The sequence below is a fragment of the Chelon labrosus genome, assembly GCF_963514085.1.
Source record: "Chelon labrosus genome assembly, chromosome: 3".
NCBI lineage: Eukaryota > Metazoa > Chordata > Actinopteri > Mugiliformes > Mugilidae > Chelon > Chelon labrosus.
In genome coordinates this window covers 28,760,069-28,778,480 of record NC_140339.1, presented here as the reverse complement: position 1 = coordinate 28,778,480, position 18,412 = coordinate 28,760,069, and the positions used below count along the sequence as shown (strand labels likewise).

The 18,412-nt window shown below is 39.5% G+C and overlaps 1 protein-coding gene across 4 annotated transcripts; it reads right to left on the bottom strand.

Annotated features, from left to right (window-relative positions):
* Positions 1-7,268: 7,268 nt before the first annotated feature.
* Positions 7,269-17,721, bottom strand: asb7 (ankyrin repeat and SOCS box containing 7). 4 transcript variants are annotated; one of them, XM_084541995.1, is made up of 5 exons: positions 17,448-17,721; positions 16,612-16,737; positions 14,375-14,586; positions 13,472-14,077; positions 7,269-11,263 (listed from the first exon to the last, which is right to left on the bottom strand). In XM_084541995.1, the coding sequence occupies exons 2-5, from the start codon at positions 16,647-16,649 to the stop codon at positions 11,124-11,126; spliced, it is 996 nt and encodes a 331-aa protein (XP_084398121.1). In that variant the 5' UTR covers positions 16,650-16,737; positions 17,448-17,721; the 3' UTR covers positions 7,269-11,123. The 4 variants fall into 4 exon arrangements, with proteins under 4 accessions (XP_084398121.1, XP_084398123.1, XP_084398120.1 ...); XM_084541997.1 differs by lacking the exon at positions 17,448-17,721 and adding an exon at positions 16,812-16,821; XM_084541994.1 differs by lacking the exon at positions 17,448-17,721 and having other exon boundaries at positions 16,612-16,831.
* Positions 17,722-18,412: the final 691 nt, after the last annotated feature.

Genomic DNA, 18,412 nt, shown 5'->3' with positions numbered 1-18,412 from the left:
ACATAGATCTTACTACTGAAAAGTGAATGTACAGGATTACACTGTGTATACACTGAGGGCTGATGTCTGACAAGAGTTGTAATACTACGTTAGAGCAGGCAGTTAAAAAAAATGGGAAAAACTGAAGATGGGAAGTATAACTGACAAGGCCACACAAGGTAAGTGATTTTCAGTATTTATGACTTGCAGAATCTATTTTAAAGTGTAGTACAGTTTCATGTAGGTTCATAAGTTGGGTATTAGCAACATACAAGTGGAACAGCAATTCTGGTTCTCTTTTATGTTCAGTTTATTCTCCTTGTCTTTGAGCTCTGGTTATTTTGTTTCTCAATTTCTACTGTTATGGCAAGGCCTTCTCCGTTATTTCTTCTGGGCCACATGTAGTGAAAGCAGTCCTGATTCTCAATCATTCAGGACATGTTAAATGGACTTAAGTTTCTTGAACATGTCTCACCTCCTATCCAAAAGGCCAAAAGTAGAGTTACAATGTACATATTTCAGGAAAGTGGTCACCAGTTCCACTGTGTTCAGGTCTAGCTACTCTTACCTTCACAAAACACAGTGGTGCACTTGATCTTTGACAAATATTATCTTCAGTGCTTCTCTCTTGGATGTTTTCTATTTGGCTCCCTGAATGAAAGTTAGTCATATCATTTGTGGTACAATTCATCACATGCAGACTTGAGCCCAGGTGATGTACAATTGAACAACTCAACTCAAAACCAAAAAAAAAAAGTCATGTTAATAAAAAGCCAGCTAAATCTATCAACGTCTGACCAAAATTGGACAATTGGATCATATTCAACGACACCAAGATAACAAAAAACTGTGCTCTTTAACATACACTTCATCTACACGTCTCCCTCAGTCACTCCAAACGGTATAGCTTAACCAAGCACAGAGGATCTGTCTACTTTGCACATTACATTTCAAATCAGAATCACAATAACTTTATAAATCCTTGAAATAGTTCTGTAACAGTTGTTAAATAGTAGCTAATACATTGGAACTTAAAATAAATTGAACGAAAAGAAGAGGAATTATAGAAGTGGATGGACACGGGAAGGAAAGGTCTCCTGTGACATTCAGTGGAGCATTTAGTCACTCCTAATGTGTAGATGAATGTGCTCCTCTGACTCATTCGAATCCAAGAATCCCTCTTCCCTACCATATGAAGATTATCTAGCTCTGCACAGAGACAGAGCCGGGGTTCTGAATAAGTTGAGTCATGAGTATCATCCACTATCAGGCTCTAGAGTCAGCAGACCACAGCAAAGAAACTGGTTCTGGCCACCTCAGACTCATGAAGGATCCACAGCACTGTGTCACAGGAACAGAACTTTTACAGGAAAAATACGTTATGTGGTAATCTTCATTCGTCATTATCATGTTCTTCTCTTGACCAAGGGTTATTTTGCACATTATCTCAATTCAAACATTAATGGGTCCTTCCTTCCTATTGCAACTGACATCTCTGCTTTACAAGACTGAACTGTCATGTGTCCTTCAGTAGCAGCTTTGTACAGTATCATCTCTGATTACGTTTCTGTCAGAAGCATCCTCAAAATTTCATGAAACTAAATTGACTTGACAAGACACTACACGCGATACTTTTCTTTCCTCTGTTAAGTTCACATTTCAGAACAAAACCAAGGTATTTTCAAAGAACTGATGTTCTTTGAAGGCACTTATCCAAACTGCATTACATGGTGGCTCTCCTGTTCCTCTCATTATTCTGGGAACAGCGATGCAGAACGTGTCCATCTACTACACCATGGAGAAAATATTTGAATTTATTTGTACTCTCTGTCTCTGCAACCAACACAACGTCATGGGCATATAACAAATTACTAATATGCCTATCAACAACATGCCTAGGTTGACCTGTGTGATTTCTTAGAATACATTTACATAAAGGGAAAATTAAATGGAACACATCTCGACCACATGGAGAACATCATCCTCACCCTGAACGGACCAGAAAACCTGTCAGTCCTACAATGCTAAAATGAAACAATGTTACTCACGACTCTTAATAGACACACAGAGGATTTTTGAGTTCTTTCGTGATGATGAAAGATAGACATGTAAATGCAGCTAATCACAACTGCTATGGAAGCAATTAGTCTTTGCTTAAAGAGGGAGGAAAGAAAGCACCAAGAGCTCTCAATGTGAACAAAGATGGAAGAGGACAGAAGAGTTTCCATTTTTAACTAGAGTCACATGTGGGACATTGTGCTCCAAATGAACTGTAAATAGCTGGTGAGTAAGACCACTCGAATCAGGAAGCCAAGTCAGACCTGAGAATCTGACACTTGAAACAGTAAAGTTCTTTTATTTGTGCTGGCTTTCCCTCAAAAAGCAGGCTGTTGTGCAATGTTCTTAGAGTATGTGAATGAACAGAGGCAAAGTTCAAATTAGCTCTACTTGAATAGCAAGGATTCTTCATGCATATGAGCCATTCAGCAAGAGTGGGTCCTTCTTTGGAAGGTTATAAACCAGTGAGTAGGATGGAAGTGCACCAGTGCCTCCTGAACAAAATATACTGTACTTTGCATTTCAGGCATCCTGCATTTTATGTCTGGGGTGGCTACTTAAATTCACTCACATCATTGTCATGCATATTCCTAATTTTCCTGCTGGATACAAGAACATGGGGAATGTTTAGGCATCGAAGGACGCACATGCTCAGCTCTAATACTCCATCCAGTGTTGACATTAAGAGGACAGTTAGCTCAGCCCTAAGCCTTTGCAGATATTCAATAATCAACTGGGATAAAGCGAGACCGACTCCAACGTCTTAATTCGCAGAAATGCCGCTGTTTTACATTACTGGCAAGCCCCATAATTATCACTATTGACCATCTTTTAGAAGTAAAATACAGTCAGTGAACTGCTTCTGATCTGACCTGATGTGAATGAATGACACAGTGTTAAAAGAAAGGTCATAGGCAGTCCTTAGCCTCATACACCCAGCAATTATGAAAATCACTGCCTACACATCCACTACTGCGCTTTTTGTCTTTTATAACACACCTTGCTCTCTCTCATTTTACGGTTTTCATACTCTGACCTTATCATTACTTTGTTAATAATAATATTTTTTAGGCACATTATTCAACTGCAGAAAAAGTCAACTTGAAGCATATAAGACTTGATTACTCACTGGTGATACGCACATGTGAAATGAGAGAGGGAGTATCCTAAAGTCATTAAGGCCTCATATCAAGGTATGCATAATCATAAGGCATGTTCACTACCTCAAGTAAAATACACACACAAAGCACGACTAAGGGTTTTGTTGCAAATAGTCAGCAGGGTCCCAAACATGAGTGAAGAGTATAGGGTGAAAATTAACTATAACAAGGTGGAGAAATATTAAATACGATACTAATATGATCCTTCGCCACTTCTTCATCATTCCAGAACTGCGGCAACTGCGCAGAAGTCAAGAACTCAGAGACATGGTCGAGGTAACTGGCTGAAATGACCACCACTGAATTAGAAACCCTAGCTGAAGCATCAAGATTCTGCCACGAAATACAAGAAGGAAGCTAGTATAGACACTTTTATTCACTGAAAAAAAAGAAGAGGGACTCTTGGTTGGACCGGACAGATGGGCTTCTGGTTGAATCAGTAGTGGACACAGGTAACCTCTTTGAATCAGGCAGAAATGAAAAGAGAGGTTGTGGTATGGACTGCTATCATTAAGGAGGAGTGAGTTTAACCTTTTTTAATGTTCTGTGACAATAGTTGCCAGAAGAACACTAACTGTTGAAGCCATCTATGCCATCCCTATATCAGCCGACATCGCTAAGAGACTCTTCTCTCTCTCTCTGCTAAATGTGGATCTGGAATCGTGGTCAGCTGACAGTCGGGAGGTGAGGTGTGGCAGAAAAAATATGACATGTCCATAAGATAAGGCAGAATAAAAGTGCAATTAATTATACATTATATTAGTGGGTACCTTTCAAATCACTCAAGACCACCTTACAAAAACAGCAATGCATAAAACATCAAGTCAAGAAAAAAACAAACAATGGTTGCCAGATTTTCTGCACTGGCCTTGGATCACTCTGTCGCCGTGGTTCCTGCATCAGGTGAAGTGCTTTCACCACAAAATGAAGTCCTGATAAAATAGTGCAGCTAACAGCTGGTTATAGTAACAGGGGGGTGAAGGCCATCAGAAAGAAGTTCTTTGTTTTCTCAGGGTTCGGCACAAGGCAGCCGAACGTCACACAGCTGACCCCTGATAGCTGCTTGTCTCCTGGACCGAGCAATAATATAAAGAGTCCCTTGAGAGTGGCCAGCTGAAAGGAGCCAATGGCAGCGCCTGGAATGCCTTCTCATTTCCTGGAGGACGAATATGTTTCATTCATCTCGCAACAATAACACGTCAATCCGAGTATGTCTGAAATTAGGGGATTTCAAACGATTTTTGAGTATTTAGGATTGGCTTAGGGTATTTGCATTTGACTTTTTAAAGTAACCAGGTATGTTCTAAGGGAGTTCAAGTGAAGGAAAGTAAAACAGAAAATCTCAAGTATTCTTACCCTTCTGATTTCCGCCCTCCCCAGTGCGCATTTCTCCTGAAGCTTGGAGTTACAGTTAGAGGACACTTCAGATGAGAGCCAACTCCTCAGCTCCTAATCTGTGTTGGATGTCTTTGGCAGTGTACCTGAATTTCTTTTCTTGAATTCCAGTAGTTTAACTATTGGCCAGAATGTATTCGGGACCACTCTCAACAACACTGATCAGTGATGTTCTTTTTTTCGTTTTGGAATGGATCACATGCGCACTCACAGATGGGCCCAACAAAACTCATGTACATCTGGTGTGTCCGACCAGTAGTTTGACAGTTTGCTCCACTCCAACATTGTGACTGATTCTATTTCTTTCATTTCACGTTACGTTGTCACATTTGTATGACGAGCTGTGTGTTACCTTCCCTTTTTTGTCAGATACACTATGTGTTTCTGGAGGTCTTTCTTGTTGTATTCTTGCGACGGCTATGCTGCCACCTGCCACTGAAACTCCCTGCAACTGAGCAGTGCTCAGATTTAATTGAAAGGAGTCTGAAATCTTTGAAAACAAAGGCAGAACCAGTGGCGGTGGATAGCTGTTACATGTCCTGAAGTTCTTATGGCGGAAAGGGGCTGCTGCCAAACCAAATAATGAGCTGAAAAGGTGAGGGTGGTGATAATGTTCGGTGCGTTCATCACTGCTAGATAGCCCTGTGAAAATCATATGATTTGATGTTAAAAAAGTGAAAAAGACATCAGAAATACAGCAGTAAGACACTGGCAGAGAGTATTATTCCGATGTTGCCTGAAGTAAAGTTCCCCCTTCCTCATATTACATTACCAAGAATTGCGAATGAAAGAAAGGTTTTGCATGACTAAGTACTGCACAAACACATCATAGAAGATGTGCACATGTTTGATTTAGGTGGGGCAACATGGAGGTGCCATACCATGTAGAAAAGGAAGAAGCATTTCTATATTTTTAGGCAGCACACAGAGCTGTACAAACTACCGACAAAGCTGCTATTGTTCCTACTGTCTGAGGGCTTGCTGGCCCACAGAGGGATGGTATTGTTTTATCATGTAATGCTACCAGTGATCTGTTCAGCGATAGCACCCTATGTTTGGTAAAGTAAGACAGAAGTATATCACAGCCACTATTAGGTCACCTCAGCTCGGTGCAGGGTTTGACTCGGTGCTGCTGAGAACAAATGAAGGCGAAAGCAGAAACCGCCTCTTTTAAGACAGCATTCCGGAGGGAAAAAAGAAAGGGGAAATAAAGAAGGAAGGGGGAAAATGCCTTCTGTAAAATGATACAGAGCTCAGGAAAGATGCTTGACAAAGTGCCATTTTCAGATTTCTTTGTTGCTTTTATTTATCTTTGGCCTGAGGTGGGGGACACATTCAATCAAATTTGCAAGAATTTTAAATCTTGCAGGCCCTCTAAGCTAAGCAGGCACGCACATGTGCAAAGCTATCCTCTGAAAGGTAACACCGTGCTGGCAAAGTGAGTGGAATGACCTGAACAGGATCAGTTGTGATTATTATGAGATAATACCTTCTACACGGGATCCACTCAACTAGTCCTGACATATTAACCTAGTATATTTACTACTCCTTACAAATGCAATAACTATGCAATAATGTCAATAGTCTTTAACATCCAGTATTGAAGAAAATCAAGTAATCCCCACACTGAGAAATTTCTTTTTTTTTTTTTTTTTACCCCGGCTGTGATTAAAGGGGGATTTATGAATGGATTATCCACCTTACCCTTGCCCAAAATGATCTCTTCCACTTTGTAACTACCAAGAGACGAAATGATTGCCGTAAGATGTCATTCAGCAGAGGACTTATTATAATTGTGTTCAATGTGAGAATAAGAAAGATGATTCCTTGAACTGGTCAAGGTCTTTTTGTGAACAAGCCCCTTTACGACAAACCATCCCAACACCATCCCACACCTCCTTCTCCTCGGTGGAAACCCCACATGCAAACACCATTCATTCACCTCACCTGTCTTTCACAAAGACAGCAGTTGGAACCAAGAGTCTCAAACCAGATTTCCACCGGTCTAATGTTCATTACTTGTGTTTCTTATTCTTCAGTTCTCTTTTTCTCATTGGTCTCAAAATCATCTCAGCTTTAATCGCCATGCATTTAACCCATCCAGTAGGGAGCAGGGGGTAGCCATGCAAGGAGCAGTGTGGGTGTGGGGGTGAACAAGTGACCTCATGCTCCATACTTCCAGATCATGAGGTACTATTCAGCAATCAATCATGTAGATATAAAGACCTGCAGCAGGTCTTGACAGTATCTTTCAATATGAAGATGAACATGATTTATTCAACAATTTATCCAGATTATCTAAAGCACTTTTTTTACATGTCAAATTTAAAGTGAGGGCACCTGAAATAATGCCACTGGTCATGGGAACTGAGTGCAAACAAACACAGATTCATTTACACTTGACGACTTGTTTCTCTACAGGTCTCTTAACTGTCTATTGTATTTTGTAAACAGTTGAAAATGCATTGTTTATATGATGTTGTGAATGATTACATAATGTAAAAAGTGCAACTTGAAAAGCCTATCACATTTCTGTCCCATTTAAGCTCTCACTGGAAATACATTATTCATGCATATATTAACAAAGCAGCTGGCAATCCAGAAATGTTAATTTTAGTTTATTCAGACATTTGATTTTTTTTTTTTTTTTTACATTTGAAAATCTGCATATTCTGTACATTCAGTAATGATGTGGAAGACATATAGCCATTTGATAGCCATGTAGGACATGTACGTAGTGTTTCCCTGACTGTGACGACTTGATTCCTGGTTGTGTTGCATTTGCAATTCAGTTGCCTCTTTTAGAGGACAAGTTTTAACTAATTGGGATTATCCTCAATAAATCACAGTTTACGTCAACATGTAGGTCTTGAGGATAATGTTCTAAATAAATCTCAGTTGCAAACTGAGGCATGTTGGATTGTGCAACGAAGCTTTGGTGAATCTTTGTGTACATAGAAAAATGTTTTATAGAAGACATCCACTCATTTTCTTATTTATCAAAAAACATTAGCTATGACAAAATGTAAATGATTGACCACATATCTGCAATATGTATTTTTATGGGTGCTTCAGACAGGTGGCAACTGTTTCGTTTCATGCTGTATTTTGTTGAGAATTTGGTCCTTCATCCTAAATCCTATTCTAAATCTGTCATCAGTAAACATATCTCACAGTGAGATCTAGGACAGCTGCTTTGAGTAAAAGGTACCCTGTGGAGATCTTGGCCTCTAATAGGGCAATAAAGCAATACGTTTGAACAGTGAGCCCATTTGTCTTGTACAAGGACGCAAGCGCAAGTCATACAATAAACAGCCGAGCCAGTTGTCTCACACTGTTCTACTGACTGACAGCTGGCAACAATATTAGATACACTGCATTTAGAAAGTATTCAGATCCCTTAACTTGTTGAACATTTTGTGTTGTTGCATAATCCATTTTTAATTTATAAAACTTTTATCTTCCCATAAGTCTACACTCAAGATAGGAATGTGAAAACAGGATTTTAGAATTATTTTCCATGTTTTAGAAATGTCTAAAATTGATCAAATTATAGTCCTCTTAGGTTAAGTCTCTACAGGATTGGCACTCTTTGGATTTGGGACGTATATAGCATTCTTCAGGCCAGTCAGTTCTGACCCGTCTACCTATCCCTGCAGCTGAGAACTGACCACACAGCATGATGCTTCCTCCACCATGCTTCGCTGCATTGATATCAGCTAAGAATTAGCTTAAGAATTAAGAATTGTGTGCTTCATCGACAGAATCCAAGCAAGTCTGTCATTTGGCTTTTACCCTCAGGTAGCATTCATTTAGCTACTCCAGACCTGATTCATGGAGCACTGCTGATCCTTCCAACACATTCTCTCATCTCCCTTAGGTTGATTCCTTAGCCACCTGCAACTTTACTGCTGAGACTTCATGGACTTGTCTTTTTTCAGTGCTTATTATGAGACCATATATATAGTGTGTCCCTTCCTAATCAGTGTCCAATGAACTCCATAGGCCAAAGGTGGACTTATTCAGTTCTAGATACATCTCAGAAGGTGCACCTTCAATTGTGGTCAGCAAAGGGACTGAATATCTTTGGAAACAAGAGATTTCACTTTCTGATTTTTGATAAAACATTTTGTTTTTGGCCACTGAGTGTAGACTGATGGGCAAAATAATTCTTATTATGCTATAAAGTTTGCAAAATGCAAAGGGGTCTTGATATATGTCCTGATTCCACTGTAAATGTAACCTTGCACAAACAAAGGCAAACAATAAGAACATCGGTAAGCAAACATGGATATAAAGAAAACTCAGCATTGCAAATGATTTATGAGGAAGGAAATGCACTTATTGAGTCCTGAAAGGCAGAGTTTGACAGTAGCAGCCCAGAAATTGGGACACCAGAGTACATCTTCATGGTTGTGATCCAGGTTATTCATAAAAAACAATATCCCATGCATATCCGATGACCTCCATGGTCAGTTTAAATTTTCTAGTTAAACCCCTGAATGTCTGTTTCAGTTGCATTAAACATTTTCATTTTTGTAGCAAGGGAAATGTATTTCTATTTCTGTTAACCTGCATAGAGCACAGAGTTTGAATTTCAAAATGTGCCCTTTTTCTATTATGTCCCAATACAAAGCTCAGTCGAACATGCAAATGGAAATATGAAAATGACACTGGCATGTTAATACAAGTGAACACTGTCAGAATGGATTTGTAAATGAAACATGTGAGGAAAAACAAATTTAGGAACCACACCATTTCACTACGCATTTTAAACACATACGCAAAATAATAATAATGATAATAATTCTGTGGCATTATTTAGACACCAATTCCTACAATTTATTTTTGAAGTGTCAAAGTGAAAAAAATTCACAGTATAACCCCTGCAACAGTCACCTGCAACAGAGGCTGAATATTAAGAAAGCACCCAACATTCCTGCCATAACAATCAAACAGAAACTTGATTTCAGATTATTACTGTACCAGGATTTGAACTCTGACAAACACACACAAAGAAATTGTCACACCAAAAAGATCACAATACTTTCCAAACTTTAAATACATTAAGAATACCAGAAACATTGCTTAAATAAACTCTACAAAAATATCTGTCGTAGTTATTTACATTGACTGTAGCTTCTAGAGACTGTGCACCAGTGTTACCCAAAACAGACTTTATTTGTTATTCCGTCTACAACTGCATTTGTCAGTAAATGTGGTCTTTCAGAACAATATTCACAATGCACTCACTCAAAAATCAAACATACTACACATTGCATGGAAAAGAACAAAGCAATTTGATTTATATTTCAAATGATAGCATCACATCTCTACAGACTGAACTTCCAAAGTTGCAAAATTGTTGGAACTGCATGCTATATTCTTGCTTGTGTTATTTAAAAAAATTAATAATAAAAACGTCAATTGTATTTATTCTTGACAGAAAAAAATAAGTTAAGCTATTTTGGAGTACTTCCAAGACTCACTCCCTGGTTTTGAAGAACCCAACCCTTACAGTTCCCCGTGTCTTAGTGTTGAGAGGATGTTTAATATGCTGATGTCACCATATTCAGCTAATATTAGAGCTCATCCAAATTTAAAGACAAGCTGTTTTTGACATTGACAGTGAGGGCGGGGGTGGTGGTAATGGTCGGATGAGCTGATTATTATCTTCTAGGGAACTAGTTTTATTGTCACTGAAGTCTTTGCTCAGATGTCTGCTGTGAATCAAGGAGACCTTTCTGTCCATACCTCCAAGTTTTTCTTTCTGCTTTCTGTTCAAAGAGGAAAGGCACACTGAAACAGTGTTACTGATAATTACATCAGCTTTATCAAAGAGCACGTCCAAATTGCCTAACTCACATGTAAAGCTTTGACTGATCAACTGTTTCTCTAAAGTTTGGACATGGAAACAATACAGCTGATACTTGCCAATTTAGCTTTTGATTCAGAAGAATGACAGCGGGTTATTATGGGATTTACACTTACATATTGTGTAGTAAAACAAAGCCAGGGAGCGTGCCTTTTCCATATTTTTTAATGATTAAAAACTTGTCGATTTGGAATCGGAAAGAAAAGCCCCATCAGGGAACCACTTTGTGTTGACACATCTGTTAGCTCACAAAATAAATAAATAAGTTATGTCTGATGCACTCATTTAAAAAGTGTGCACTTGATGACAATCTCCCACGGCAAGAATTACATCATGCACATTTACAGTAAGAAAATAAATGGTAAAAATGTTATCTGCACTCAAACGAGGTTTCCTTTTTCCACCAAACCTTTGCTCATATGAGGTGTATCCATTTCCAATCTTGAAATTCTTGCAACTTTTCCTTCCAACTCTAAAAAGGCTGAAGGGGAAAATTAAGCAAAAAATACTTAAAAAATAGTCCTAACGTGTTGGACTGGACAAACAGACTGGCCTGACCACAGACCTGTGGACTTGTCTTACAGACAGAGAGCATACTGATTGCATAGTCTGATGTGGTGTTTTTAGTCACCCTCTTCTCTTCTATTGTCGTCGTTTCACACACTGTCAAACTTGTGTTTTAAATAGTCTTTCATAACCTTTGCAATTGGTAGATCCTCCAAGAATTTCAAGCTTTGAAGGCCAATACAGTGACGAATTTTTATTCGACACAAGTCTTGTAGAGTCCGAGGTTGTCCTGAAAGAAGAGCAGAAAACTTATTTGTAACGCTAATAACATTCAGATAATACTATAGCCTGACTGATAAGTTAGTAGGCCAGTTTCATCTTGTGCACATAAAAGGGTTTGTATGTCAGCTGAGTAGGAGAAGAGAAAAAGACACGAGTATGAACAATTTTCTCTATTGCATACTTTGTCCACAGTGACAGCACTCCACCCTGGTAGACCTCGATTCTGCAGTATTCCGTATATATACACTGCGACTACTCTCCATTACATACCACATAATAGTTGGTTTCACTCACACAGTTTCTGGTGTACGATAAGTGAACTAGGGAGCGATAGGCTAGTGTATAATAACAGCTCAAATTCTCAAGCTAATCGCTGAAGATGCCATACAGAAATACATTTACCCCTAAGCAAGCATTGTCCTGCTCCCCACGATCACAAAACTGCATGTTACTGCAGCCAGACAGCAGCGACCGATTTTGAAAGCTGGTGGCAGGAAAAAGATTTTATGAAGGTGCCACAGAGCTGAAAGATACCGAGCGTCTGCTGCATTTTTGTCAGCTTCATGTATTGGAAGGTGTTAAACGAATTGGCATACTATGTAAGAAAGTGCAAAATCATTGGTCCACATGTGTAACCCCCCCCCCCCCCCCAAAAAAGTGTAGATGTATGAAAAAAGACTGTGGCCAACCACCACCAAACCACCAAAACTCCAATGCTTAAGATCTGTTATGAAGCTTTAAAGACTCTCCCTCTGCTCTGTAAGGTTGTTCAGCAGCTTCCCAAAGGCATCACTCAGTCTCCACTCTGTTATCAGACGCATGCAAACAACTGTGGAAAATCCCCTCGACTCCAGGAAGTGATGCATGTGAATGTTATCAGTCTGATGTGGGTAAAGTGACTCCTCTGCCGTGAACACGTCTCTTCCTCCACCACAGGAAACATGATGAGGTAGGTGAATAAATCTTAACAACACAGTCCACTGTGTCTATGGGCTGCATGGCGCTTAACATGCATTATGTATCCCTCAAATTTGCATTGAATAAATGAAGAATATATTTATTTGTTCATTCATGTCCATAATTCCTATTCCTAATGGCTGGTCTGTCCACTGTCACTTCTTTAATGAAGCAGCAGTGAAAACTCAAAGAGAAGCCTTGTACCAGAGCCATACAAGACTGTTTAAAAGCTCATGTTATGAGTCCCAGGTTATGGTTTGCACACATAGAAATTCATACATATGTCCTTCTGCTCTCTGAGATTGTTTGTTCACTACTTAACAGCCACAGAATATGAATAATGTAACTCACACTATCATCTCACATCAACAAAAGACGGTGCTAGAGCAGTGACACGCTACTCAGTGAGTACAAAAACCTGCCTAAGCACAACAGGATGCCAGATACATCACTGTATTTTCTACAGGAGGCAACATTATGCTACAAATCCAGATATGGCTGTCAAAAAGATACACACAACACATGTGAAACTTTCCATAAGGGTTAGGGTTAGGGTTAGCTGAAGTGTGTCTAAGCTTTTGGTTGTGAAGTTTGTAGGAGGACAGTTGTGCTTCTAAACGCTAGCGTATCAGACACAGGGAGAAACCTACAGGCAGCAAAAGTGACGTGTGCAGCAGTTGAGAGGAGCTGGGTGCCTGTCATTCTGTGTTGGATGAGCCCTTTCATGGCATATGAGTTAATCCAGGAGGTATCAGTGTAATCAATAACCCACCAGATATGTGATCTGGCTGAAGGCTTGAGTCTCTGAAAGGACTTGTCTGAATCAGTGCACAGCTCTTTGATATCTTTGATATCAAAGTTCAAGGGGCAGTGGAGGAATGCAGCCATTGTTCCCTGTAAATCATAATGCTTCAGGTAATGTGCTCTCCTGTTCCTCCAACCTGGGATTGTTCCGCCACTGAACACTGGTCATTATAACCTTGTGTTGGCAAGCAGCCCTCATTCACTCTCTACATTTTCTAAACTTTGTCTCCTCTCAGCTTACAATAAAAACCTCAACCACTTTTTGTACTTAAGTACCGCACCGGTAGGTTTCTTCTCATAGTTAAGGACAACACCTTTTCCCCACGCCGCACTGAATTAACAAAGGGGCACGTAACAATGGCTGCTGTCCATGCTTAAAAATGCGGTAATCACATGTTCAAATTGATGTTGCATGACATGCTTATATGAGAAGCTCTGTACTAGTGACACTTACTGGTGACCTCCTGCAAGAAATCCAGACAAGGCCGGCTGATCCCGGACATGCTAACAGAAACAGCTACTGGTGTCTGGCCCTCGTAGTTCCTGGTGTTGGTATCAGCCCCGTAGGTGTAGAGCATCTGGGCACATAACACGTCATCCCTAAGGGCTGACAGATGCAGAGGAGTCTGGCCATCTTCGAGACGTCCAAGATTAGTGTCTGCTCCCCTCTGCAGGAACATTCGGCAGTATGAGTGATTGCCTTTGATGACAGCGTATCGCAGCAAGAAGCCATTTTGAATGTCAATGTTGGCACTGTGGTCCAGGAGGATCCGTACGCAGCTGGACCGCTCACGGATGATGGCCAGCTGTAATGGGGTGGTCCCTTTGTCACTCAGTGGGTCCACCTCGGCCCTGAACTCAAGGAGGAGGCGCACAAATGAGTCTCGGCCATAGTGGGCGGCCACATGAAGCGGTGTCCAGCCATCATTGCTTTTAGCATTTATAATGTCACTACGAAACTCAGACTCCAGCATCAGTCGGGCAATGCGTGCTCTGCCATGCATAGCAGCATAGTGAAGTGCTGTGAAACCACCAATAAAGTCCTTCACTGTAGGGTCAGCTGTAAGGAGAATGGACATTTATTACACTTGAAAGAATCTCACAAAAGCATTTCACACAAGTTGTAAACAAAATATGGAACTTAAGGCTTGTGGATTAGTTAAGGCATGTTATACACGTTTAACTTTTATGTTTTCTTAACATCTTTCAGCCAAAGCAGACATGAATGAAATGCTGTGTCTTTCAGTAAAATAATGCCCTCTAGTGTTTCAAAAGAAAAACTTGTCATTACTTTACGCAAACCACCACATGAAGCCAGCTTTAGCAGCAAGACAGAGAAAAAGATAAAGCCTCTGACCTCCATGTTCAAGAAAGACTCGAACACATCTCTCTTTCCCTTTGGCAGCGGAGAAGTGGAGCAGTGTCCAGCCATTGGCATCGCGGATCTTAGGTGAGTATCCTTGTTCGAGCATTCTCCTGACGGTGCAGACATCCCCCGCTGCCACTGCAGCCTGGATCTGCAGCTCCTCATGAAGCTCAGGGTTCCTTCTGCAGTGATGGTTCAGCATCCTGTCATATTTCGGAATGAGAATGTTCATCTGCACCTAACCTCTGTTAGGAGAAATCAGTGAATACATTCTGTATGTCTCTGGAAACTGGTGGGTATACGCAGCTTGTCTAAATGAAAGTTTCTGATTTCCTTGCCACGGCCTGGTGACCTGAACAGACTAACAGCTCTGAAAGTATTGTACTATCCAAAACAATATACAATACAGGTATACCTGTTCACTTTTACACACACATTTTAACTTATAGCTTCAGCAACCAGTTTTAATAAGCAAAATCCATTCATCCAGACATAATGTAACGTAATTCTAACAATGCTATGATTGCCCACCTCAGTATGTTTAGGGTTGCATGGTTCTCTTCTACTATAGCCACGCTCTACAATACAACCATTCATTGTGAAATGCCAGAAAAAAATTAAGTGGGACAATGTGAAAAATGATTTGCACATCGTTCAGGCAATGTTGGCAGCAAAACATACTACTTTGCAAAGTTCTCGCATTAATCAATACGCCATAAGCAATCCATACACATAAAAAGACATGCATACATTTTCTGCACAACTGGTGTTCATAAAATAATGTCTGGTGACAATGTATGCAGCTCATGCATATTTTACATACTGTACAGCAACCACAGCACAGTTTTCTAGAGTCTAAATGATAAGGAGGAGATTCACTGTAAGATATTTAACACTGTTAATGTGGTTTTCCAATTTTGCCGATTTCAAAACTCTTCACAGGCATATGTAAAACTGTCTGTAAAAGACTTGTCTAGAAGTTCAATTTAAATGACTGTTTGGGGATGATAGGCTTTATCATTCTTTTTGTTTGCATTCCTACCATTAGCTGCCCATAGTTAACATATAACCGCAATGACAGTTTGTAGACAAATTAGTGGTAAATGAGTTAGAACACTACAGTCATGCATAATGACTGGTGTGGAGCAGAGACATGGCAAACTGCACTTTCAACTCTGTGAGCTATCAGGGCCCTATAGTCCTCACACCAGGTTTGACTCCAGCCTGTGCCCTTTGCTGCATGTGACCGCCCCTCCCTCGAACTATCACTTCCTGTCTCTCTCCGCCAAGAACTATCAAAACAAGGGCGCAAAACGCCAAAAAAAATGGTGCACAAAAAGCTAAAAGCTGTGCCATTGTCAACTGACCATAAAATCCTAACAGTTATGTACTTTCCACTGTACCTGACAATATGTCTAAATGATTATTTATATGTATGTGTGTATATATATATATATATATATATATATATATATATATTTTTTTTTTTTTATCCCAGAATGATTTACTGTTTATTTTAGACAGGGGTCACGTCGGACCATCAAAACAAAGCCTGTAATTTTAATACAAATATAAATAACATTTGACTTATAATACAAGCTGTCTCTATAAAAGCCACTGGCATTGTTGCCTCACATGCAGTGGTGCCACATTTGACCAAGTTGACAGGCTAGAGCTAAAGACATTCGTTGTCATGACATTTAAAACTTTTGTTTTAATTTGTTTTGCAAATAGTCAATATAATAATAGCTTGTTTTCATTTTTCTACCAGTCCAATTTTGATCATCTTTTCAGTTAAGTCAAATGCTTTTAGTTCTTGGGTTAGTTTTCATTAACTTCAATAACGATAGTAGATCATTTAGTACAGGCAAGAGCAAATATTAGATAATCAGTAACCCTCTGGCTGGAGTCAAAACGTTGAGGAAGTGGCACTAACACTTAGTACCCTAAGTGTTAACATATAGCTGACAATCTGTTGCTACCAAAATGTATGAAATCGTAGCAAGCACTCAACATGTGTGAACGTGTACATACAAACATCCACTGCTCTATGAACAGACCTGGGTTGTAGTCGGACACTACGGGCTTCTAAGACAGTGATGGAGTTTCAGAGACTTAACCCCGACAGCTCTGTCAATAATTTATCTTGTTGAGAGATTTTTTGATCAAATATGGCTTTCCATTCTTAAGCGAAAGTCAAGATGACAAAAAAAATAAACAAAAATTACCTTTTAACCAACTGAAGAGATGGGCTTCTCTTCGTCATATCTGAGCTGCACCTGTAAGTATACTGCTGCTCAATCAGGGAGGCTGAAGGAGGATCAAGAAGGCACTCTGTCTTCAAAGAGTTTTTCCTGCAAGAGACACACTCATTTTTAATAAGTGGGCAAAAGGGCAGGAAACTATGACACATTAACCTTTAGACTACCTAAGAAATATCACAGAATACCAAGTTTGTTAAGGATCCATCCACACTACTCTTAATAACAACAATAAAGACAACAAAAAAGCTAAATAATGGATGTAAAACGAAAGGTGTGTAACAAATACAAATAGTTCTGGTTTAAAATAAAGAAACGCCTTATTGTTACATCGAAACTACTAACTCTTATAAGATTTAACATTAGCACATTATATACTCTCCATTTCTAATAGGTCACTGTAATCGGTTGATGAAAACCAATGCACACCAAAGCACAATGGGTTGGATTTATTTGCCAACATAACCAACAAATTCAACACCGTGCAAGTAATCATTACAACGATACCGAATCAAAGCGTTGAATCACAATGTGTTATTTCACACATTACAGAAAAAGTAATGAACGCCAGACTCTTACACTAAACCCTAAAGGCTATATTTATCTCAGGCTGTTAGCTGGTTAGCCTGTAAGCTAACAAACTCACTAGCGCTAGCTCGCTATGTTGTATGTTTCTTTACTTTTTGTACGTGCAGAAACGGGTGTAAATAAACCCCCAGTGTACTGAGTGCATCGATATTAAACTTAACTGCACATACTCACTGACAAAACAGCAGCTTTGATTCCATAAAACAAAGACTTACTTGTCAGACGCTGAGCCGACATTTAATTTAGCCAATCAGCTTCCAGACGAGAAGATTGGAGTTATCAAAGCAGCACATTTCTGACACTTTCCTCACAAACCAAACACTAAACTGAAATGTTGTTCATTTAAACTTTGCTAAATAGCCTTGTGTGTAATATTGAAGATCATTTCGCCGTTTAACAATCAGCTTTAACAACCAAATCTCCGGGAGTAGCTACAACAGTGCGACCCCAACAGCAAAAACAATTGGACTTCCGTCTTCAAACTTTCAGAATAAAAGCATCATTCCAAAACGAGGGCACCAAGCAAAATCGTCCATTTAATCATGGCAAATGAAGTGTAAATGAAATGTGAGTAGCCTACTGCGACTGAAAAGCACTATCTGTGCTGAAGCACTGTCTGGAATTCAGAGACTGTCCATATCACTAAACAGTAATTTATGCAGATTTTTTTCTTCTTTTTTTTTTTCTTTGCTGTGCTGTGCTGTGCTGTGCCATGACTGAACCTTGAACTATGTTGGACCTTGAAAATGTAGGGTGTTCCACTCTAATGCTGAAATTCAACGTTTTCGCATGCCCACATGATTTAAAGTAGCCTCTCCTATCCAATGAACAAGCTGAACAGGAAGAAAACGGAAACAAATAGTACTTTGAAATGACAAAATATGCCTGTTTTTATATTGTACTGCAACCACTAACATAAACTGTGGGTAAAACGAAAAAGGTGCGTGGAAACCATTCACTGCCCACAAAGAGATGAGAAACTGAACAGTTTTTTCACGTCAGTCATGCTGGCAGCAATACGTTGCTGAAATATCAAAATAAAAGTCTGACAGAGAAATTGTATTAATATATTCTAAAAGGCATGATCTTTAAAACTATGTGACGATCCTCGTTTGGGCAGCTTGATAATTGTACCTTCTATTTATTGTGCTTGTGATTATGAAAGTGATGGAGCTCTATT

Excerpts from the sequence above, each read along its gene's own strand:
- asb7 (XM_084541994.1), bottom strand. The coding sequence starts at position 16,796 with ATGTGTCATAGTTTCCTGCCCTTTTGCCCACTTATTAAAAATGAGTGT. Across the intron at positions 14,078-14,374 it reads AGTCTTTCTTGAACATGGAG|CTGACCCTACAGTGAAGGAC; the intron begins GTCAGAGGCTTT and ends TTCTCCTTACAG. Across the intron at positions 11,264-13,471 it reads TTTCTTGCAGGAGGTCACCA|GACAACCTCGGACTCTACAA; the intron begins GTAAGTGTCACT and ends CTCTTCTTTCAG.